At 44.2% G+C, this 24,123-nt stretch overlaps 8 protein-coding genes across 8 annotated transcripts; 2 read left to right on the top strand and 6 right to left on the bottom strand.

Annotated features, from left to right (window-relative positions):
• Positions 1-732: 732 nt before the first annotated feature.
• Positions 733-2,869, bottom strand: L199_007075 (uncharacterized protein; the record flags this gene model as incomplete). The annotated part of the gene is made up of 8 exons (XM_064892772.1): positions 733-822; positions 889-1,081; positions 1,153-1,264; positions 1,389-1,699; positions 1,809-2,458; positions 2,529-2,719; positions 2,778-2,817; positions 2,867-2,869. The coding sequence occupies 8 exons, from the start codon at positions 2,867-2,869 to the stop codon at positions 733-735; spliced, it is 1,590 nt and encodes a 529-aa protein (XP_064748844.1).
• A 533-nt stretch (positions 2,870-3,402) lies between these two features.
• On the top strand, positions 3,403-5,049 carry L199_007074 (uncharacterized protein; the record flags this gene model as incomplete). The annotated part of the gene is made up of 4 exons (XM_064892771.1): positions 3,403-3,944; positions 4,022-4,550; positions 4,655-4,919; positions 5,006-5,049. 4 exons carry the CDS (start codon positions 3,403-3,405, stop codon positions 5,047-5,049), a joined length of 1,380 nt encoding a protein of 459 aa, XP_064748843.1.
• Positions 5,050-5,512: 463 nt separating this feature from the next.
• L199_007073 (uncharacterized protein) lies at positions 5,513-7,367 on the bottom strand (the record flags this gene model as incomplete). The annotated part of the gene is made up of 2 exons (XM_064892770.1): positions 5,513-7,008; positions 7,064-7,367. 2 exons carry the CDS (start codon positions 7,365-7,367, stop codon positions 5,513-5,515), a joined length of 1,800 nt encoding a protein of 599 aa, XP_064748842.1.
• Positions 7,368-8,074: 707 nt separating this feature from the next.
• Positions 8,075-8,948, top strand: L199_007072 (eukaryotic translation initiation factor 5A; the record flags this gene model as incomplete). Its single annotated transcript, XM_064892769.1, has 5 exons — positions 8,075-8,139; positions 8,201-8,330; positions 8,413-8,514; positions 8,667-8,802; positions 8,902-8,948. 5 exons carry the CDS (start codon positions 8,075-8,077, stop codon positions 8,946-8,948), a joined length of 480 nt encoding a protein of 159 aa, XP_064748841.1.
• Positions 8,949-9,536: 588 nt separating this feature from the next.
• Positions 9,537-10,151, bottom strand: L199_007071 (uncharacterized protein; the record flags this gene model as incomplete). Its single annotated transcript, XM_064892768.1, has 1 exon — positions 9,537-10,151. The coding sequence occupies one exon, from the start codon at positions 10,149-10,151 to the stop codon at positions 9,537-9,539; it is 615 nt and encodes a 204-aa protein (XP_064748840.1).
• Positions 10,152-11,800: 1,649 nt separating this feature from the next.
• Positions 11,801-14,797, bottom strand: L199_007070 (uncharacterized protein; the record flags this gene model as incomplete). The annotated part of the gene is made up of 4 exons (XM_064892767.1): positions 11,801-12,581; positions 12,634-13,061; positions 13,131-13,480; positions 13,549-14,797. 4 exons carry the CDS (start codon positions 14,795-14,797, stop codon positions 11,801-11,803), a joined length of 2,808 nt encoding a protein of 935 aa, XP_064748839.1.
• A 5,550-nt stretch (positions 14,798-20,347) lies between these two features.
• Positions 20,348-22,295, bottom strand: L199_007069 (uncharacterized protein; the record flags this gene model as incomplete). The annotated part of the gene is made up of 4 exons (XM_064892766.1): positions 20,348-20,905; positions 20,952-21,248; positions 21,319-22,107; positions 22,263-22,295. The coding sequence occupies 4 exons, from the start codon at positions 22,293-22,295 to the stop codon at positions 20,348-20,350; spliced, it is 1,677 nt and encodes a 558-aa protein (XP_064748838.1).
• A 625-nt stretch (positions 22,296-22,920) lies between these two features.
• L199_007068 (uncharacterized protein) lies at positions 22,921-23,937 on the bottom strand (the record flags this gene model as incomplete). Its single annotated transcript, XM_064892765.1, has 3 exons — positions 22,921-23,133; positions 23,199-23,687; positions 23,767-23,937. The coding sequence occupies 3 exons, from the start codon at positions 23,935-23,937 to the stop codon at positions 22,921-22,923; spliced, it is 873 nt and encodes a 290-aa protein (XP_064748837.1).
• Positions 23,938-24,123: the final 186 nt, after the last annotated feature.

Genomic DNA, 24,123 nt, shown 5'->3' with positions numbered 1-24,123 from the left:
TCTCTCGGTGCGGTAGGCTTGAACCATTTGTGATTTTTACCCTGAATACGGACGATGAGCTGCTCCGTTGTTTAATTGTGCCAAGGGGCCAAGTGCCAGAACCCAATAAAAATCACACGCGCAGGTCGTATGCAAATAACAGTAAATAACCACGTTCCTATATGAAAACTTACCTAACATCTTGATAGAACGAGTCGAGACTTCCGCAGACATAACTCAAACATCATAGTTGTACTTAGTTGGAGTTTCTAAATTATCAGAAGGAACGAGGGTGTTACAACGATCGAAGTTTCCTCTTTTTAAAATTCGAAACCCAATGCACCAAGGGCGGTATATCTTAATATTGAACGATTCTTGTTCTGTAGCGGAGATAGAGTGCGATGAAGATTATAGCGACGCGTCAGGTTGGTGATATAGTACATCCAGAGAATCATGATGGTGACTGCTGTTACTCTGACATGCATGGATTCTTTCCCGATGGTATGGCTCAATACGTCACGCCAAGTCAAGACACCAGATGCATGACGTTGCTACCCGGTTGACGATGTTCAGTCACATAATAATATGCATATACAAATAAGGCGAAGCCCATATCCAAATTTCGTTAAGCCCAACCCAACCCATCTACTTGGTCAAGGCGCAATTGTTCATCTTGTATCCTCTAATGGAATTCCCCTCCTTGATAAATTTTCAGAAATGATACTGCCAATGATCTAGCAAATCCATGACCGTCTATACAATCTCGTACTTATCAACAGTCAAGATTCTCTCCTGTGAGAAAGTCTGTTCTTCACCATTCTCGATCAACACTGCTTTAGCGACCTACCCCCACAACCCAAATACAATCAGCATACGCACATGGTTTCGGAGTGGTCAGCAATGGCTCACCTCGACGTCAGCTAAAGACCCTGAAGCTGCGAATCCAACGGAAACAGGGAAGAAGTCATCGGCTTCTCCTTGACACCTGAATTCTAATGATCCATTCGAATTTTCAGAATCGATTGTGTCGATGGTCCACACGAAGGAGTTACCTGAGAGTCGCCAGTCTGCTTCGCCCGTCACTGATGGGAGGGAGCCGGAGCTAAGAATGTCATTCCAACATCAGTATTTCAGGCTATACACATAAGCACACCATTGACGAAGTGGACTCACGGAACGGGTATGGATATAACGACATTCTTCAATGTCAGATGTTGAGCTTCGAGCTCGTACTCTACTGCTACATCTGAAGTACCATCTCCTCGAGGTTGTGGCCAAACAGTCACTAAATAGGTGAAAGTTGCGTGTCAGCTGTGTTCTCCACCCCAATGTGATGTATGTACAGGTCTACTGATATGTAACGTATGCAAATATACGACTGGGAAAAAAAACGAAAGTCATCAACTCACCATTCAAAGGCACATTACTCTCATCTTTCGAAGTCATCCTCCACCTAAGTACCCCCAATCCTTGACCGACAGGGAACGATCTCGAGGGATCTTTCAATCCTATGACCTTGTCACTTCCAGTGAATTTAGCCACATTGGGATGTTGCTTGAATTGCAATTCAGAGTAATCCTTGGGCGATAATGTCAATTTGATCTTGGATTGAGCCGCGTCGGTGATTCGTAGATCTAAATCACCTTTGAGTTCGAATGATTCCAGACCACCATCTCGGAGGAGGGTTAGGGATAGTTGTTCTTTGATTGTTACATGGATGCTATTAGTGGAAGGTAAAGCAAATCAGTAAATACGTCCGAAGTTATCAAGATCTTGGGAAGTAGATCTTCACGGCTGTTGAAAGTGAGTGCGATAAAAGATACACTCACCTGTCTTGCTCAACCTTCTCCAACACATCAGCCGAAACTTCAGTTTCCGCCGCAACTTCAGGTTCAGGTTCATTCTGTTGTTGATAGACAGGTTCATCCATTTCCACATCCTGTTCACCTCCAAGAGCAGCATTGATCAAATCGGATTGTTTCCCTTTCTTACCCAATTTCATACCTGATCCACTGAACTTGGGTTTCTGACTTTGCTGTTGTTGTTGGGAAGAAACGGCAGGTGAGGAAGTTCGATACTCCTGTTGAGGGGGTTGATCATATCTGGGTACACTCGAATAACCTCCTTGTCCACCACCACCACCGCCATATCCACCAGGTAAAGAAGATCTTGAACTAGCTTGGTTCAGACGTTGTTGTTCTCTTCTTTGCAGTTCTAATTGTTTGGCACGTCTCTTCAATTCCTCTTTCGCTTCTGCTTCTTTGTTCCTTGCGATTATCTCCTGAATCTTCTCTTCGTGCGATTCTCCCTCTAGGACGTTCCTCACTTGAGATAGGGATACGTTCTCCTTGTATCCCAAAGAAACTATCTCGTCGAATCCGCATAACAAGTCGAATGCGTGATGGAGGATTGCTGGTTCGGACATCGCTGGAGTGAGGGAGGAGATCAATCGAACGAGGAGTGAGAGAGTTTTGATATCCTATCGATGTCAACGGATTAGCCAGTCCTATACTACAGAGTCTACTGCGATCAGTGAGACTTGTACTCACCTGAAGAATATTACTACCCTTATTGGTGATTAACAGAACATACAACTCTTCAAAAGGTTGATACACGAATCTAACATCGTTAGTTTCCACGGTGGTGTGTTGAGAGTTGACAGGGATGAGTTTAGGGAAAGCAGCGAGGAGACCATCGACCCTTGATCTGGGCATAGGTCGGAATTGCCTCGAGAGGAGGGCTGTAGGTATAATTGTCGTCAGCTTGACCGATGACGAGACGATGAAGATTCAGCTCACGTTTACCACTCCTCGTACAGATGGATGCGGCGAGAACGACCTGTGGGGATGTTAGCTTGATACGATACCCCGCAAGTAAGCCAGCTCACCATTCTGCTGGGCGTACTGATGGGCGTTCACTGAGCAATTGGGCTGTCAATAGTGTTCTGGTAATGTTACTTGTCCAGAGTAGCATGAATGCAAGTGGACCATGGACTATGGACCATTCCGAGTGGACGTGGCAATCAGCACCAGCGCGTCACTGGGAGAGTACGGTGTTATGGCCTATAACGCCGGTGTGTGGCGAATGGTCTGTCGTTGGAATGATGTTGGGCCGCAACAGCGTGTCTTGGGTTCACTCTCTCGTCTCCTTTCTTTGCCCATCGCTCGTCTTCTTCTTCGTCTTCTTCTTCTTCCAATTGCATACCGCAGTCTGAAAAGTAAACACGAATATTTTCTTTTCTCTCTCTCTCTCTTTCTCTTTCTCTTCTCTATCTGTCTCTCTCGTGTCATTCCGGGTCATCGGTTTTCATTCTCATCGTATCTCATCTCATCTCGACTTTTTCTGTTTTTCCAACTAAATCGAAATCAAGAATCCCCTCGACTTCACTTTCTTCATCTCGTTAACAAATAAACATCCTAAAAAATGGAATACGTTGGCCAACCTCAACCAGCCTCCAACCCTACCGGGGTACCTCCCGTCCCAGGTCAAGTCCAACAACCCTACGGTCTCACACCAGGACAACCCGCAGAAGCACCCAAAAAACCTCATCTATACGTTGGCAACCTCTCAGCAAGGGTAACAGATTACATTCTCACCGAAATCTTCGCCGTGGCAGGTCCAGTAGTTCAAGCTAAAATCATTCAAGATAGAAATTTCCAACATGGTGGAATGAATTATGGTTTTGTTGAATATGCAGATATGAGATCGGCCGAACAAGCTCTTCAAACTTTGAATGGTAGAAAGATCTTCGATGCTGAAGTAAGAGTCAATTGGGCTCATCAAGGAAATCAAAACAAGGAAGATACTCAACATCATTATCATGTTTTCGTCGGAGACTTGTCTCCGGAAGTTAATGATGATGTTCTAGGTAAAGCTTTTGGTGCCTTTGGAAGTATGTCAGAAGCCAGGGTCATGTGGGATATGAACTCTGGTAAATCTAGAGGATACGGTTTCCTATCGTTCAGGTGAGTCTCTTCGACTGCTAGAGTATACTCTGTATGAGAGATCCAGAAGGAGAAGCTGACAATTTGTGGATCTATAGAGAAAAAGCCGATGCTGAACAAGCTATTGCGACTATGAATGGCGAATGGCTAGGATCCCGAGCTATCCGAGTCAACTGGGCCAACCAAAAGACTCAGACTGGAACTGCTACCAACCGAGGACCAGGAGGTATGGGTTCTAATGGAGGTATGGGCGGATACGGAGGTGGAATGGGAGGTGGTTCACCAGCACCTTCAAATTTCGGTTCTACAGCTCTCCAATATGATTCAGTTGCCCAACAAACTCCGGAATACAATACCACCGTATACGTCGGAAACCTTATCCCTTACACTACTCAAGCGGATTTGATCCCTCTGTTCCAAGGTTATGGGTATATTGTGGAGATTAGGATGCAAGCCGATAGAGGATTCGCATTTGTCAAACTTGATACCCACCAAAATGCCGCTTTGGCCATTACCCACCTCCAAAATCAATTGGTACATGGTAGACCGATCAAGTGCTCTTGGGGTAAGGATAAAGGTGCGGATGGGGCGCAAGGTGGTCAAGGTGGTCATCAACCTTATCCCATGGTGAGTGATAGTTTTCCTTACATCCAATACAATACAATACAAAACAACAATATATTGTGAATAGACAATCAAAGCTAATTGCATTCATGTTTACCTCTACGTAGCAACACCAACAAATGGGTTACCCTAACCAATACAACTACTACGGAGGGTACAACTACGGACAAACGGGTGTCCCAGGTCAACCAGGTCAACCCGGTGGACATCATACCCCCCAACATGCCCATGGCCACGGTCAAGTAGGTCAAACGGGAGTACCTGGTGTACCGGGTCAAGAAGGTGCTCAACAACCTGCTGCCGCTCAAGGTCAATGGGATCCTGCGGCTGCCGCGGCATATTACCAAACTGGTGGATGGGGCAATTACTACTGTGAGTGATCTTCATAACGATACTTAGTTGCAAAAACATTAGGAAAAGAGAAAGGAAGCTGATTTAATGGAATGAATAATGAATAGCTCAAGGTCAAGATGGTGCTCAGAACCAAACTCAAACTCATTAGAACAAGAGTCTAAGATAGATAATATTATTCAGTCAAGATAATCAAATTAATGTGAGGAAGAAAGAAATTCTACTACGTGTACAAAGCAATAAATCAAGATAATACCGTTCGCATCTACCTATGTGAATACTCTTTCTCTTTTGTTTCACTCGTATTTTTTTGGTCATTTTCCTCAGTCTAGTTTTTCTTTCTCTTCTCTTTTTCAAGTTTAGGTTACAAAGCATGTATGAGTGTGTGGATGATCATGTGATAGTGATGAAGATGCATGTTATGTGACGACTCTCTCATCGACGAAATATAAAGTAAGATACAAATTGTCCAGTACTAGACGGAGATACAAGTACATAGCAAGGGCAGGTCCACTGGCTTCGATTGGTGGTGTTCGCAAGGTTGGTTTCACGGATAAACAATTGCTCAAAATCACAAAATACATCAATTGTAATATACATATATATATCATTAATCAATATGGATTTACCGAATTTGGATATTCATTATTCGTTGATGGCATCATCAATCCAGGTGAAATAGATAATTTCTGATTACCGTTAGAATTATTGCTACTGCCACCAGCTCCAGCACCACCACCTAATTTGATTTTAATTCCTGGTGTAGTAACTTGAGATGTATTCGGACTTATACTTGTATTCGTATTCGTACTCATATTTCCGTTCGTTTGTCCGACCGATCCATCTTTCTGATCGGTATCATTCAGACTATTCCCATTGAAATTAGGTAATCTCAAATTAACCTTTACTTTCCCATTCTCCTGTTCTTTCATCCTCTCTTTTTCCTTTTCTAATTCTCGCTCTTGTTGTTCCTGTATTCGTCTAATGTCCTCAGGATCCATCCTAGGTTTCTTCTCACCTTCACGCTGTATGATGACTTTTTTCCCCTTGGGTAAAAAAGGTTTTGACCATTTATCTATTCCCCTTGGACCCGAATCCCAAGTTTGCTTCAACCATATCTCTTTTCCTTCTTCTCCTCCAACTCCATCTTCTCCTTCCGTCTTGGTATTTGCGTTATGTTTGCCTTTAAATTTCATTAAAGAAGATTCATCAGGACCTCTCACAGGATCGTTATAGAAGATCGGTTGATCATTCCTATTTTGAACTACCGGTGGTCTAAGCGAGGTCAATCTCTCTCGAAGGGTATAAGGTAGATTGGGTGAATGGATTTGATGTACCATTGAACTCAATAATCCACCATTGGCGTTCGAATTCGAATTGGGATTGACAGGTAGAAGTTTCTGAGGTAATATATCTGAATGAGAAGGTACGATGGAACTTGCCCTCACTGGTGGGATGGGTGTAGTCAAAGTTGGTGAAGGAGAGTAAGAATCGACAGTCGATATAGTTTGACGCAGTAGTTCGGTTGCCTGACGTCGGAGATCGGTTTGACGCAAGGTTATAGACGGGTCAGAAGCGATGGACGCATAGGTAGATATCAAAGTGGGTAAAGAGCTTGGTGCAGGAGGTATTGGGATGGATGATGACGGTCGGGGTTGGGGTGGATCATGAAATGGATGAGCTTGAGATAGTTGGGATGAAGCGTAGCTGATTGGACGTCGATATCGGTCGGCTATCGATTGGGAAGGTGCAGGAAGAGGTATGGCTTCAAAAGATGAAGGTTGGTCGGGTTCTCGAGTCCCAGGAGAGGTGGGGCCCTGTTGAGATTGATCGTTGGTAGAAGGTAAAGGCGGAAGCCAAGAGAAATCAGGTGATTTATGCCGATAAATATATGGTCTCTCTTCCACTTCCAGTTCTTCCTCCGGTTCGACCTTGACCTGTCCGTCCTCGCGAGATTGATCCATCGTAACATCTTCATCTCCTCGTAGTTCATCGTGCTGCTGCTCCGCCTCCCTCTCTTCCTTCTCATCATCTTGCTCTAGTTCCTCTTCTGGAACAAGTTTCATTTGAGCTATACCTTCTTCCACACTCAGCCCTTCCTGCAGATAATCTATACATCCATCAGCTGCAATGTTCAAACGGGAGTCATTTAATGTCGAGCTCACCTTGTAGACCACCCATCGAAGTATCATCGAAATAATCTCCACTCTGAACGACCGCCCAATCTATCAACTCATCCACGTTCACTCCCAGATCATCCAGAGCATCTACGACGTCGATGGCAGCTACTTTGCCTCGACCGGCCAAACTCGCTCGTTCCACACATGCTGTAGCTAGTACCTTGAGGTATTTGGGTATGACGGTCGATAAAGTGAGGGAAGCCGCTTGGGAAGTGGAGGCGAAACCTGCCTGTGCGAGGGTATGGAGAGTGGCCAGATGGAGAACTGCTTCGGGAGTTGGGGCCGTCATTCTGCACTTCGTGACCAGCTGAGGGAGATGATGGCAGCAGCTATTGGATGGTGATCTGTCACTTGACTGATTATATAGGCTGCATGATGTTGTGTGTTGTTGTACGATTGATAGAGACTTGAGCGGCAATCCTAAGCTAAGAAGCATGCATTTAGAGCAAGTACGAGTATCGAGTAAACATGACATGACATGCTATCATCACACGACGCGAATGACTCGAGATGCCACAGCCAGCGTCTCCTCTTAACACCGACAAAACGCCGAGTTACAAAAATTGAATTCTTTCATTTTTTTCTGGTAGGGACAGGAGAAAGGGGGGCAACGCACCACACCACCACCGACCTATCCACACTGGCAACTACTCGCATTGGTCGAATTTCAGTTGGAATCGTGTCCAACTCGTGCTTTTTTCCTTTTCCTTTCTCTTAAAAAAACATTTTTATATTGCTTTCGAGGGTCTCTTACTTCTCCTTCTTACATTCTCTTAAAAACACATAAAACACTATCCAGTGAGTGGCAACTTCTTTTTCAGCTCTATCAACAAAGTTTTCGAAGAAGCGGAAGGGAAAGGAACGAACAAAGTTCTGGATGACTTGTTTGTTGGAGTCGATTGATAGGGTGACCAATGGGTCGACCTCTCGACTGGTGTTGATGGCAAACATGCTGACGTATGAATAATCGCACTCGTACCTGCTTCTCCAACAGAAATGTCTGACGATGAACACCACGAAACTTTCGAAGCTGCCGGTGCCGGTGCTTCCAAGACCTTCCCGTGAGTTTCTTTAACATTGCTATCCAAGAGTCGTGCTGATGCAGCTAGCCGTGTGTAATAGTATGCAATGTTCCGCTCTTCGAAAGAACGGTCACGTAGTCATCAAGGGAAGACCTTGTAAGATCGTTGATATGTCTACCTCTAAAACCGGAAAGCACGGTCACGCCAAAGTCCACCTTGTCGCCATCGATGTGAGTGTAGCGTCCGCTTCGGATTGACGACCCAACGTCTGTTTATTTCATCAATTGATCAATACCTTTGTTTTCTGTTCAGATCTTCACTGGAAAGAAACTCGAAGATATCTCTCCCTCCACCCACAACATGGATGTTCCCAACGTTAAAAGACAAGAATTCCAACTTCTTGATATCCAAGATGTAAGTGGAAGTGGAACTCTTCATCTCTACATCCTGTCATCCTCTCTATGTCACTCAGCTTGCAATATCTCGCCATAACCTTCTCATATCGTGACTCCACCATACCCTCGAAGAGACCAATTGCTGACCCGACTGACTTGAACGTATTATAGGGTTTCCTCAACTTGATGGACTCTGACGGTAACTCCAAAGACGACGTCAAAGTTCCCGACACCGAACTCGGTCAACAAATTGAATCTGACTTCGAAGCTGGTAAAGATCTCATGGTTACCATCATCTCCGCTATGGGTGAGTGGCTCTATCCCTTACTCCTAAAGATCAATCATCAACACAGGGAGAGAAAAAAAAAAAAACGTTGCTGATATTAAATTCTGTTGTTCTGTGTAGACGAAGAACAAGCTATCTCTTACAAGGAAGCTCCTCAAGGTGCTTAAACGATTTGATCTGATATAAATCTAAGAAATCTGTTTTTGTCTTTGTACAAATTCATTTCAATCAAATGTGTTTTTTAGATTTCTAAAGTGGGAAGAGAAAATGGAAAGTCAAGAAATTTCATACATCAACTCGTCTTTTCTTTTTTCTCTTCACAAAAACTTCATGCATATCCCTTAATAAAAAAGAACTTACATCTGGATACGTCTCGAGACGTGCATCCGTTTCGGTCATATAAATACACATCATATAAGATCGTTGGGAACAAACCTCTTTGTCACTTAACTGTTTGAGCTGTACTTAAAGTCAGGATGGTTAATGGTAGATGTGGTATACTGATGGTATTCGGGGGACGTATAGATCAGACCATCTGTCTTTGTTCAGGTGAATCGAATCTAGAAGGGATGGGTATGATCTGTATGGAAACAGTTCCACGATTACCGAACATGACATGACGTATAGGTGAATTATCAACAAGATACAAAGAACGACTGGATACGTGCTACATCGATTTCTACCGGGCAATACACTAGTACAGTACTTTCTCTACATGTCCATCGATTCATCCAATGATCTATACCCAAACTCATCTATAATAACTTCTCCATAATCTCATCCCTTTGTTTACTCCCCCCAATATCAAAAACATGTTCGCCCACCTCCCTATAACCCATCTTATTGTAGAACCTTTTCGCTCGTTGATTATCTTCCCATGCTCCTAACCATATAGATTCAAATCCCATTTGTCTAGCCTTATCTTCAGCTGTGGTGATGAGTTCCGTCGCCAGACCAGTACCGTGGGCGCCATAGGATAGGTAAATACGTTGTAATTCGATTGGATTGGGTAGAGTTAAACATGATTCAAATGATTCGCGAGTAAGTTGGACAATACCCAGCAGCTCATCGGTATCCACAGCTGAGGCAAAAGCCAATAGCCAAGTACATAATGGATTTTCCATATCTTTCTTTATACCCTCAACCGATAATGTCGTTTGACAGTATTTCTCAAGTTCATCAGGTGTGCATGAATGACCAAAGGATCGACTGAACGTCTCTATCATCAGGTGAGAGATCGCAGAGGCATCTTCTGGTGTACCTTGACGGATGGTCCATTCGAGTTTGGACGGGGCAGCGGTGGGTGTGGAAGTTGAGGTACCCGGAGGGGTTATATCGGCGTGAGTAGGTTCGGCAGGTGAATGGGTCATGGTGAAGTGAGATCGTTGTCTTGATATTGAGCAAATCAACAAGAACGGGAATGGAATCGTCGAGCCTGATATTGCGTATTGTCATCAATTCTTATGTACATTGGTTGCTCTCATCTCATCTCATATGCAAGAATCGAGTCAATCGAGTCATAGGATGTTGAGTCTGAATGCGGCTAAATATAACTCGAAAGAAAGAAATCGTCAAGATACGCGAGTTTCTTTTTGATCTCAATCTGATGTTTTGATTTTAGCCGTATGCGCATTCTCGTTCTGTGATACCCCTCATCACTACGCAAAACGATACGATACTGCTGTGCTGCATGCATCGTGAAAGATCTTCTTTTACAGTGAACAAGAATGGCCCTCTGACCTTTCAATAACAGTATCAGCATGACCATCTCGACACCAAGTTCGAGTACGAGTTCAAGTTCAAGACCATGCTCTATCCCTCACACATTCCGTATCGGCCAACCATCAGATGCTCCGTCCATCTCCAACCTCCTAAGATAAGTCTTCACCAAGACCTTTTCTCATGATTAATCAAACGACGACTTACAAGAGTACTTATCAAATACATCATCAACTCAGCAGATCGAAAGAGAAATTCGGGATGATGATCCAATCTGGATCTTAGCTGTTTCCGTCCCTGTATCTGTATCTTCAACCCAAAAGGAAGAAGACGAGGTATTATTGGGTGTGATCCAACTTCGTCTAAAATCGATTAAGGATTGTCTGACCTTCACCTCAAACCCAGTTGAGTTACATCGGATATACCTCTCCACCCAGACGCACGGTAGAGGTTTATCACAATCTATACTCCATCATGCCGAGGAGATATCACGAGCCAGGGGATATAGTAGTATATGGTTAGGAGTGTACAGTGAACATCCCCAGGGGATAAGGTTTTACGAGAAAAGTGGGTATAGGAAATGCGGAGAGAGGATCTTCAAAATTGGGGATGAAGAACAGGTTGATTGGGTGATCGAAAAGAGTCTGATCGAATAGTGTATATATAGATTATAGATAGACAACACTGAGCATTAGATATTGGTCGTTGAACATTAGTCGGTGAGCTCTACTGATTGTTAAAATAGTGCTCGCTCAAGTAGTGGGTCTGTGTCAAATAAGACAGGTCTTGGAGATGTATACATTACAATGTTGTTCATTTGTCCTGCTCGCCATGTCACGTTTCCCACAGATATCTCACAAATAAACGCCAGTGCATGTCCATAGAGATAGACTCGAGAGTCAACAGTCAAGTAATCTTAAACGATATTCCTCTCAGCAAGTCCAGGAATATAGATAGACATTCTGTGAATATGAGCAATGCACCATGCATGTATCCATATATCAATTATAAGATAATGACATTATCCATCAACCATTATCCAACAAACACACAAGAACAAGAGTAGACAAAATCCGTCAAATGAAGATGCTATATGACAATACGTTAAATGTGGGAATGTAAAAGAAACAAAACGTCAAAATGTTCTCGATCTTTCATACAGGGTAATCACTAGATGATGAGGATATGAAATACTAAATGAACTAATAACACAAGACAAGACAAGACACAATGATAAGCTAAGCTGATGAAAGAATGAATGAATGACTTTAGGTCAATTGAAATGACGAGACACAAACAATTATTTTCTATCTGATCCAACTAAGATCCCATTCGACGCGTAACTTTCCCCAAAGACAGATAGGTTAAAAGCGACAATCTTGATCATCCTGACAGTCAGATCTTTGATAGGTCCAGTTACACCTTCGAATCCGAATGATTTGATCATGTCCGATTCCTCTTGTTTACATTTCGATAAGAATAGTTCGTAACGTTCCCTGATCTCCCGTGGATATGATTTAATCTCGTCATCTTCATCTTTTGCCACTTCCGGTCCATCAATGACAGTTACGGTTGAAATGTTGGTAGAGCTTTTGGATTTCTTTTCAAGACATTTATTAACGTTGGAATCGAAGAATGTCGAAGTAGGATTTAACCTATATCCCAAAAGTATATCCGATAGAATCTTATTCAAAAAATTCTTCAACCGGTTTAAATTCCCCATAAACAGATCGGAATCCCTCGAAAAGTTGATCTCGAAGAATTCAGTGAAAGTAGAGGTCAGATTCGAGATCAGTTTCATCTCTTTCGTACTGGGTAAACCCCTCGCTGTTTCCTCTGAGGAACTGTTAGGGGATTCAGGTCGAACGATTCGAGAGGCCAATTGGAATGCTAGATCAGCATCTGATCCGCATGTCGGACCGATCACTGAGAAGTTGTCATTCATCCATTCGATATCTTTTCTAGCTTTGTCGAGATTCAATCGTAAGACTTCAGCGGAGACTTTGCCGTTGTATTGATTGAAGTAATTGCGGAATGCGAGGAGGATCATATGTGAGATTGCGATATCAACGACTTCGGCACTACACCGACAAGATCAGCAACGATGATATAATGCATGAACAAACTACTCACTGGAACTCTTTGAGTCTTCTGGAATCCATCTTGAAAGCCTCCGGTACGTCCACAGGAGGCTTTGAGAGACCGTCAAGTACTGGGATACCATTGCATCCAAGTGCCCTTCTCGAGACGATAGGCGGCCAAGAAGTCCTATCTCGGTCCCATGGACCACAAACGAGGTCGAGAAATCCTGAAGTCAAAGATCGAATGACGAGTTCCATATTATTCTTACAATCGCATCTTCCGATCAAGTGAGTCCTCAATCTCGGTTCAGCAGCGGAGAGTACCTGTCTCGAAGCAGCGTTGATCCATTGTCTCGTTTTTGACGTTTCGAGAGTGACCTTATTCTGAGCAAGAAGGGCTTGGAAGGCATTGTATTCGTATTGATTGGCGTTATCCCATAGGTATGGTCGAAGGGCATGGACTTGGTGATTGGCAATATCCTGAAACAATAAGAAAACAGGAGACTTCAGCTGCTAGTCAGGAGTTGTCGCGAGAACGCTCGGACTTACAAGTTTCATTACCTCCGCACAGTCGAAACATTTTCTTAAACCTTTAGCGACATCACCCGAGAGAGCAGTTCGGACCATATCATCCACCATCTCGTCCCTTACAGGTGCACAGTGGACTTTCATGGCTTCACCAAGCTTGGCAAAGAGCTGAAGATCAAAGACACCCCGTCTGGCTTGGATTGTGAGGAATTCGGGATCAAGAGCAGCATAGAGTTCGGGAACCAATGCGTGGGTCACAGTCGGACAGACCGCTTCGTGAGCTTCGAGAGCTTCTTTCGAGAAGGAATGAGCAAAGTGGTTGGGACAAGGCGTGGTTGAACCCATGAGCGAGACGAGGATCTCTCGAAGTGCTGATATGACACAAAACAGTCAGTATTCTTGATGTGATCATCCGTTGCGAAAGGGAATGTTTACTCACTTCTTATCAATTCAGGTAATCTGGATGGCCAAACGGCATTGCGTGACCACCATTCATTTTCAGTCAAATCCCTTCGCCATCTACCACAAAGACATTGAGGTATTCTTTCTAATTTCTCTATCAACTGATGATTGAACTCCTGATTTTTAGGCATTCTCCATCTAACACATCTACATCCCGTCGTTAACTCCTCTGAAATACTATCCCAGTACATATCGGCAACGAAATTCGATGCTCTGGGATCTACGACGGGGGTTTTACCTCCAGTGAGGATTTCAGCATAAGCTGGTTTGGTAGGTATCTCGTATGGTAGATTAACAGGTCTGAAAGCTAGACTATCGAATAGGAGATCATGTCGAAGTTGTGGATTTTTCAATATCTCCGTAGCATCTAATGTTCTGAGTGAATTAACATTGATAGCTGGTTGGCGACAAGCGACCACACAATGTTGTTCTTGCGTTCCGATTTTTATCTGTCGATTGCTTCGCAGAACTCTACCTAATTCAGCTGCAGCGGCTTTCTGTCGTTGAATCTTGGTTGGTGAAGGCTGACCAGTCTCATATGTTCTTTTCCATATTTCAGAGGGTGTAGGCGTATCATGTTTGGATTTTCTTCGTTTGAACACTGGAGTAGCGTTCGGTAACGAAGTCGCACGATTGCGTTTACGTCTAGGCGGTGGTGGATCACGAATATGTAAGAAATTGGAAGGGTTGGCTGAAGAGGTCCTGTTAAGTGGTTCCGAGGTAAGAAGGGAAGAGGATGGTTGGAATGGTTGAGGGGAGTGTGACTCATTGGTAGTGGATGGCATGTCCATCGTGATGTGGTGAGGTGAAGGGCATCTACTTGAAGAAGCGAGTGGTTGTGTATTTGTGTTATCCCATGTCATACTTCCTGAAGTGGAAGTTGACGTAGAGGATGACGTAGAAGTAGATTGAGTTTGCGCCCGCCACCTTTCAACTGCGGCTTCCTCAGATTCATGAGACCAGGCCATCGTTGAGGGTTGGTTGGGATTAGTTGACGACGAAGAAGAAGAAGGTTCTTGCGCCCCAGACCAAGGGGTAAGACTGGCTTGAGCGGAAGTGGGACTAGCACATGTAGCACCACTTTGTCGGTGTAGTCCAACGGGGTTTTTCAGTTTGTTGTCGATCGACGATGATGCTTGGGCATTTGTGGACCCCTGATTGGCATGACGGGATGATGAAGGTCGATGCTGCTGAAGAGGTGAGGGTGGTGCATGATTCTGATCCATGATGACGAGCAAACTGTACCAATTGATATTCGTCAGGATGTTGAATGTGAGAAGAACACAGAAGAAAGAATGATCGTACTTACAGACAAAGCAAGGATGGGTACTAAGGAGGGTATGAGCAGTCTGGGTATGATGGAGAGCAGTGACCAGAGAGAAAAGTAGTCGAGTGAACCAGGATGGGAATAGAGGATTGAAAGGAGGGCGATGCAAATCAAATTTATGAGAGATGGTGAGGTGGTGGTCGTGGTGGCGGCAAGTTTTACATCAAAACGGTCAGCAGATGATTCTCAAAGATCAACTAGATAAAGCAAACACTCAAATGAGAGGGAAAGCTAAGGAAAGAGCGTGAAAAAAGAAGGGAATAAATAATGTCAAAAAAGGTGGTAGCTTCGTCGTCATCAGAGTGTAAAGAGTATATTTTGGAGTAGATAAAAGGATAAAACCGAAGCATATCGGTCGTCGGACCCCTTGCCCAGATGAGAGAAGAAAAGAACGAGAACGAGCATGACAATTATCTATGTGTCGCGCAGGAGGGAGCAGGAATTGTGTCCGAAGGGAGTGATCGAATGGGAGGTTGATCATGGTTGATACCCCTTTTTCTTTTCCCTTGTTGACTCTTATGGACTAATCGGCGTACACTGATGGTGGATGGTGGATGATGGATGATCCGGGCGTAAATCATTCTAAAGGCGTGGATAGAGTGAGGCCACAGGGCGATTCTGATTCTGTATTTGTGCTAATTAATCGGATAATATCTGTTTGTTGATCGTTGATCCCATCACCTATCCTTCCATCATTGGCGCAGTAGGCGCAAACGATGCTAAGAGCAAGCAAAAGACCCAATCCACCCAGATCCAGCCATATGGTAACCGAGCCAAAGGATAGTGAAGGAAGAGAAAGGAGCGTTTCAAATCTAGATCACAGGGATGAAATATAGACTCACAACGTGCGGGCGGACAATTATAGTCTCTTGAACGACACTCCGTGGTTAACGGAGACAATGCTATGATTCCAGAATCGAGCTAAGACTTCTTGTCAGAAGATAGACGAGTGGGGGTGAATGGAACAAAATTCTTGAGGTCGTTCAGTCAATATTTGAGGCAGCTGAACGGTTCTTTGATGAGTGTATGATCGATAGGCGATGCCTGATGATTGATGACTGACAGCTGAAGTTGGGTTAATTCGTACGATGATGAGGACAACATATGATCAGCATCTGATTCGTATACGGATACGTATGGTGTGCACATTCGGTGCATTGACCTCGAACCCTTTTTCTTCGCAATCAACCATGGACTCCTCGTCAATTCATTCTAGTCTAGGCAATTGACAATTGACAATTACACATGACACAGTGCCATTGAAATCCCGATCAAAACAACAACCAAAAACATGAAAACACAAAACATACAAAGGGAAAAGAAGGAAGATGGTGTAATCGGGATAGGAACCGATTCAACCCATCACAAATGATGGTAACCAGGTTTCTTCTGGTTAACAAAGCAGGGGCGTCCGTGTATGTATGCACTGTATGTATGTATTGGATCATAACCTAGTTCAGTTACATACAACACGCACGCCACGATTTGCGATGCGTTTCCATCATTTGGTCTGGTTTGGCAATAAAATTAGGATCGGGACTGACTGGAAACAGAACGGGAAGGGAGAAATGGGATCAACGCAGATTTAGGTAGGTAAGTTACCCTTGTGTCGATGGAAGCGAGATCAGAAAGAAACCTAAGATAAAGCAAAATCCGAGACAGGGGTAGGCAGAGAGACACACTTTGACAAGTCGATCAACGCGAAAAGTGAAACTTACTTCGTTTGACTCGACACCTTTTTACGCCTGAACTGTTCGTTTTCACTTGTAAATTGGACTAAGAAGGAAGCTATGTGTGTTGTGTTTCGTCTCGTGAAGAGTCCCTCTACTACCGATACTAGTATGTATACCGTTTTGGTCGGTCGATCCGATCCCAAAAGTCGTGTGTTTTTGATGAACGTGAAAATTATGTGAATGTGAGATTTGAGTATGGTCCTTCTACTTTTCTTTTTGGGAAAGTTATAGGAGATTTAGTTAGCGCTTATCCCAAGAATGGAGAAGTCAAGAAGTCAAAAGCATACACATGAGCTCTTTACATGATCAAACGCAAGCAAGGCAAGGTAATGTGAGGTGGGGAAAAGATAAATCTAGCTAGCTAGGCTTGATAGATCAATACAATACACGCATCTACAGCCACCTAAAGTGAGGCGCGATAGATGATGTATCGATCACATGCGACGAAGGGTGATTTCATGAAAAGTGGGGGAGTAGATATCAGGCATGATTCACGGTCCTCTCAAGCGATCCATGCTGAATAAGACAAAAGACAAAAGATGACGATCTGAAGTCTATCATCCCTTCTGTTCTTTCTTTCTTCGTCATTTCTCGTGTGGTGTGAAAACGCTTTGCACACCTTTTCCAAGAGCTGTGTAGTTCGTAGTCAAGTCGTGGTAAGGTATAGTTTGAAACTAAATTCTTCTTTCTGTGATGTAATGGGATGCAGAACACCCAACAGGGTACGAGGTAGGGAGGAGAAGGATTGACCGAAAGTAGGAAAAGAATAAGACCATAAAAACAAGGAACCGAAAACAGGAAGTGGGTTTAACCTCTAAAACACAAATTTCGAGGTAAAGCGGTCAAAGCCGTGTTGTTGTCGTGTTCCTCATTTCATCAAGAAAGTTAAGGTGACATGACAAGGAATGTGTATGAATCTTGACAGTATGTACTCCTGCTCCGCACGCATGAGAATTTCACATGTGGGAGAAGGGTATGACTGACTGAGCTCCAAATATAGTGGGGATGGGATGGATAGGAAGAAACAAAGAGAACGAGGCACGAAATACGGAGCCGGAAAACCGAAAAACAATAAGAAAGCCTGAACTGTCACTCACTGGACGTATCAGCAACCAGCTTGACTGAGCTATATAATGTCCTAATGAGATGGGATTGGGGGGCTGCGGCGCGCTGTCGATGGTGACAATCAGAAATTATGGTAATGGTATGTTGGTTGATGGTGTCAAAGTAACGATTGATCAAGTGAAGAAAGTTGTGAATGGAGAATCCATTCTAATGTTCTTTTTGTTTTATTGTCGCATCTCATCTAGAGATGATCAAAGATAGCCCTCGGTCATACATGGGAAGAGACAGTGCGGTGCACCAAGATCAAAATGAGATCATTCCCCTCACAGTAATTAGAAGAACAAAAAAAAGCGAAACATTTCTCACGTCTTTTACGGACTCAAAAAAGTCTCAGATGCTTTTTGGGTTCTTACCAAATCTCTATACAAGATCCAAAAATTCTGTGCTTGCCCTGTTACTCCGGTTTCAAATCATTCATACGTTGTACTGTACGTTGATCAGCAACTATATGTTAACTTACCTTTTACGTGTTGCAGTCGTCTCGGAAGCATCTCATCTCACAGCTAAAATGCGGTAACAGAAAAAATCTAATCTTCCCGAGTTTTCTCCACCACGAACAACAACCACCGTTTCAGGTTGTCTCTTCTCTATGAAATGACGATAAAACATCTGGAGATTACGTCTGTTCTGTTCATGCTAAACATCCTAGCTCGTGAGTTGGAGGTACATGTATGTAATCTCTCAACATGGTGGTGTGGTTGAACTTCCGGAAAGGATGGCAGTGACCCTGTCTTACCAGAAAATAAAAGCAATGACGATTACCTCGGTGGCTTTCGACGCTTTCTTCTGTGATCGCGCTTTGGCCCAAGGCTAAGAAGCTAGGGGGATAGGGTAGATATCGGGAATTGCGTAGATCTCTTCCACACGCAAGCGTGAAAGTTAGTACTTCGGGTTTATGAGATTAATTACGAGATTTCAAAGACAACCCAACTTAGAAAAAAGGGTCTGAGAGCCCGCTTTCCTCGTTCGGGGTATTTCTTAATCTTCCTCCGAGACAAGCACGTCGCATTTTACTTTACATGCTGTTGCAATTCAATGACGAGAATGCTTGAGATGACGAAAAGGGCCTGTTTTCATACGTTGACGCTACCTCACGTCCGCGCACGAATACATACATAAAAATAAGTTATCACCCATTTTTCTACAAATACTTTCCAAGATTTCTACAAATCATTTTAGTAGAAATACAAATCGTTGCTTGCTGAAATACAAATCTTCTTCTTAACTCGATATACCGTACCGACGATCGATCGAGAGACCTGACGACTGTCCCCAGCTACGACGAGCATCTGATGAGCCAGCGCAATGGTGTGTGTGCGCATGAGAAATTCCACGACTATAACCTGCAATGTGGCGTAGCTCTAGCGTTGCTACGGTGTTTCGTACTACCACTACATACACATTTACTCCACACCGAAGAGAACCCCAGTCTTGGTTTTATTGTTCGGGAAAGACAACAATAAGTCATGCTTAATTGATCGTCCATTGTTCGTCGTTGTATGCTGCTGCGGTGTGCATTCATGTGTTTGTGTACTACTTTTTGGCAGTGATTTCCCACTCCAAGAAAAAAGAGTTCATGTTCTTTCCGGAAGTTCTACCCTGGAGGAACGATACTATGGGAATCTAAAATTGGGACGTTCCTATCACTCATCCTGTAATCTTATGTGATCGAAAATCAATTTTCCGACAAGAGCGCTTGAAAGATCAATTTTGACGCCTTCCCGATGTACAGTAACCGGATCCATGTGGACGATACAGTTGCAGTACTTCACTGTATCCACGATTTAACACCGAGGTGATCAATCCGATTGGGATCACCAACCTCGGAGGCTGATCTGATCTGCAGAAAGACTTCAGTCCGGTGAACACCGGGAAAGGATGTGGAACATGGAAACGCTAAAATAATAGGTTGATTACGGCATACTTGACCGAGAGGACTTTTGTCTGTGTCTGCTAAACTCTCAGATTGAACAAGGTGTACACACGCCTTTGGGGTTTCATTCATATTGACACCAAGAGGCAGGAGCTGTCCTATAAGTTTCGGTGAAGAAGGGGTTTCTGTTGATCAGGCAAAGATGTATGATGGAAGGATGTATGATGGAAGGACGTGATATAGAACTGAGTAAAATTTCGTTTTACGAGATCGACAATTTGCTACACATCGATTTAACCTTATTTGCGTGGCCTTTCCCTTTTTCGCAACGACGACCGCATGTTTCATATTATGGTAACGTATCGTTGAAACGCGGCTGTAGCACAATCTGTGGCTTCCGCATCGACTCGACATCGTGGAGGGAGAAGGCACAATTGAGTGCTTGAAGAAGGTGTTGAGGTTGCTGACCAACCGGAGTGCTCCCATCATGCGGTTTGGAAATGTGGCAATTGAGAGGGTTGCTGCCTCAGTCAGAGAGGATCATGATATATCCATATATTTTACATGTCTGAACTTGAAACTCTACAAATGATCCATATTACAGTGGATACAATACCATCATGTTCCTCTGATCTCGTCTTCCTCCAGACCGGAATGATATGTCATACATCTTCTGCCATGAATCATTCCCGTTTGAAACTCGTAGCATAGTCAGCGACTAACACACAAACAGTCCGTCGTCTTCCTCAATGAGAAACCCATCATCTTCTTCCACTCCAAATCCTTCGTATTCCTCACATCCATAACCTTCCAGATCGACCTCTCCAAATCCATCATCGTCTGCTACACCAAACCCATCGTCATCTGCTACTCCGTATCCCTCAAGATCTTGCACCCCGAACCCATCCCAGTCTTGCTCACCGAATCCATCCCACTCTTCGATACCTAGAACGTCTTCTTCGATAGGGTCTCGAGGATCAGCGTCTTCCTTGACATGGGCCTCAATGTCTCGGTTGATATTATCAAGTCCATGAGGCTTCTTCTCAGCTTCAGGTTCCACTAGATATTTCATCTTGATACCATTCACCAGAACTTCATCTCCTTCTTCTGGCCCGACATCGCGTTCCGTATCCAGATCACAGAGATCAGGGAGTTGGTCGAATATATCGAAGGAATAAGTTGCTTCGGGGTTCCTCTGACTAGCTTCTGAGCTAGGATGATTAGCAGACCACTGGAATTGTCGGGCTTTTCTCTTTCGGGACCAGTCACCTTCAGCCTTTTTGATGGTTTCTGATTAATTTTGCTGAGTTAACTGTACTCACTGGATTTGGATCATGGGTCAAATGCGATGGATGATCGAGGTTCCATCTTGAGGATCCTTCCACCCTCTTACTACCATTGACGATCTGGGACGGTTCCCGAGATGGGACAGCTCGTGTCTGTGCAGGTCCTTCTTGAATCGCTAAAAGGTCATCTGAGGAGGTCTTGGCGGGGCGGGGAGCAGATCCTCCTGATTGACACACTATTCGAGTGGGCTTTCGCAAGATACCCCTGGGTGCTCTCCCTGGAGCAAAACAAGGCTTGGCTTTGTCGCTAGTTTGAGGGTGGGTAGACCCAACCTTTGGTTTCGATGTATGTATGTCATTGGTGTGAGATTATAGACTGAGACATATGATGGAGATCACTTACTATTGTGTTAGTCCGATCCGCCACCTGATTTTCCAATATCCCAACTTTTACCTGAAGGTATTTGATCCTTTCGTCCTTCTTATCCATTTCCGCTACATACTCATTTTGCAATATTAGGGCATTAGATGACCAATGCCTATTTAATTCTATACTTTTAGCTGTGATGTCGCTTTTCAGCGAATCAATTCCCTCGTTCGCATCTTGCAGTTGATTTCGTAATCTCACAACTTCTCCCGCATCCTCGAGGGCTTTGAATTCTCTTTGTGCCACTTCCAATTCTTGGTTGGTCCAAAAAGCCTTCCTAGAGAGCTTATCGACCTTTTGGTGGGCTTGAGCAAGTAACTGCTCAACCCCAGTCGTAGATTTGAGGGACACTGGAGTAGGTAGAGCAGAAGAGCTTGTCGACATAGAGAAGGGATGGAAGGTAGATTGACTTGCACTTCGATCCCTTCGAGAAGGCGAAATTATGAATGAGCTGTGCGTGTGGTACGGGTCGATTGCTGACGTCGGAGGAACTCGGTTGATGTCGACTGGGAGTGATCTCAAAGGGGGGCGGTACTGGGTGTGGGGATCACTTGCAGAGGCCGTAGCTGTGGATCTGGTAGGACCATCCGGGGGAGGGAATGATAAGCGTACTTGCTTGCTTGGAGCCGAATCGACCCTTTGAGGGAATAATCTGTTTCCTTCTGGTCCGTGGTTGACTCCGTTGGTCGAGCGAGCTGTCTCATATTCCCAGTGCGGCAGAAGAGAGGTCTGAGGGGCGAGTCTTCGGAAGACAGGTTGTACCAGCTGAGCTTCGAAAGAATCGTTACCAATTTTGGCAGTGCGAGGTGAATGACCACGAGGAAAGTGAAGTGAAATGGGGTCAACTGATCTTACTAGATAAACAACTGAGGGGTCAGCCGTTACTCGGAGGTTTTCAATTCAAGAAAGACGAATTTTACCTGAAAATGATGAAGAGTGCAGGTTCCGGTCATTTTGCGATCCTTGAGGCAGCGGCGTAGGACCATTGCGAGATTTCTTGTTGGGGGGCGGGAACAACATATCTTCTGGATAATTTGGATGAAATAGATCATAAGGCCGTTTTCTTGACATGGCTGGACCAGATTCTGATATGAGCCTCTTACGTCCGAAGGGTTGAGGAGAAGGATAATGAATTAGATGAGAAGGAAGAAGAAGAAGGAAGAGGAATATAGAAGATGAGATGTAGGAAATGCGGTTGCCCCCAACTGATCCATCAGATGATGTCAGACAGCGGCTCGTGCGCTTGAAGCTGCCACAGATCAGTTATTGTATACCTTCCTTACTATGCTACCCACAGCAGTATATACCGTACTATGGATGCATAATTACATCACTCTAATACCTTGAATGCATTTACGGTGGTGATATCACCTAGATGAGTCATCTCCTGTTGCTATCCACAATACCGCCGAAATCAAGACGATTATAATGATAATGATGATATTACATTCCACATATGTATATATCTGCTACACAAACTCAGTCACGCTCATATCGGAGATACCTCTCAGAATTGTTTTCAGCCCCATTGATTGTCGTCTTCTCCCACGCTCCAACTAATACCAGCTTGGGGAGGTTTCACCAGTAACATCCATCGTCCATGACGCCGAACTCCCCGTCATCTTCCCATTCCATCCATCCATCCGATTCTTGTCCAGTTGTATACCTGATCCAATCTCCCTCGAATAAGACCATCTCTCCTTCTTCAGGTTTCATGGCATCTCGCAGGGCTTCTATATCGGGCACAAGACCAAAGTAACCCTTCCAATGATCTGCGAATGGGTTTTGGAACTCATCTTGGTACATCTCTACACGATCATGAACTGATCTTCTTCTTCAGTCAACCACTCAACCACTTCGATCGGGAGGTCTTCTTCTTCTTCCTCTTTGGCCCAAGCTAGTAAATCTTCTATTTCATCGTCGCCTATCGATTCTTCCTCTGACCACTCGCCTATATCGTCTTCTTTCTCCCGATACTGATGTTCAAAAGCTTTGCGGATCTGGACATGCTCCAGATCCTCTTGATACGCCGAAACAATGTCTTCGATCTCTTCCATATTGCACAACGCCCATTCAACCTCTTCTTCTTCAGCGGACTTTTCGACATCTTCAAGATGAAGTCTGAGTTCAGCCTCTATATCTTGTTCATTGTCGATTCGTGGTGTTGGATGTCTAGGTAACGCATCTGATACTCGTGTTGGTTCCCAAAACTCGATTAGGCGTTGTGATATCTGCTGTGGGCCACTGACGCGGCCACTGGCACTATCCAAGGGTGTGACTTTCACTCTTCTGGTGAGAGTTGCGAATCGATTTGACACCCCTTCCATAAAGCGGGGTACAGTACCCTAGGCAAATTATAAGTATCTTGGGTCAGCCAGCTCCTTGAGACCGATATGTAAAAAGTGATAGCGGGAGATAACTCACTTGATCCCTGACTAAAGTGCCACTTGTTTGACTACCTCCAGTCAGATCCAAGAGTTGTCTTTCCAGTTTAATAATCTTGATTGTCAGTTCGAGAATTTCATTGTCCTTCTTCAAGACTGACTCATGGTAGATCTGAGTACGGAATTGGATCTCTTGATCTTTCTTCTCCATTTGGTGGACATGGATTGCTTCAGGTCTGTTACCGTTCTCTGAGCGATGTTCAATGCCTTTTGTAGATATTCGATGTACGCATCATTGTCCGAGGTCAGGTTGCCAGCCTCAGAGATGAATGTGGATTCGTCCCCTGGATTTCTAGAATGGTCAGATTGGAGATTAGTGTTGGTGGATGTAGCGTGA

Source organism: Kwoniella botswanensis, chromosome 2 (assembly GCF_036426115.1).
Source record: "Kwoniella botswanensis chromosome 2, complete sequence".
Taxonomy (NCBI): Eukaryota; Fungi; Basidiomycota; class Tremellomycetes; order Tremellales; family Cryptococcaceae; genus Kwoniella; species Kwoniella botswanensis.
Note: the sequence above shows the minus strand (reverse complement) of the source record. Positions and strands in the feature narration are given on the sequence as shown.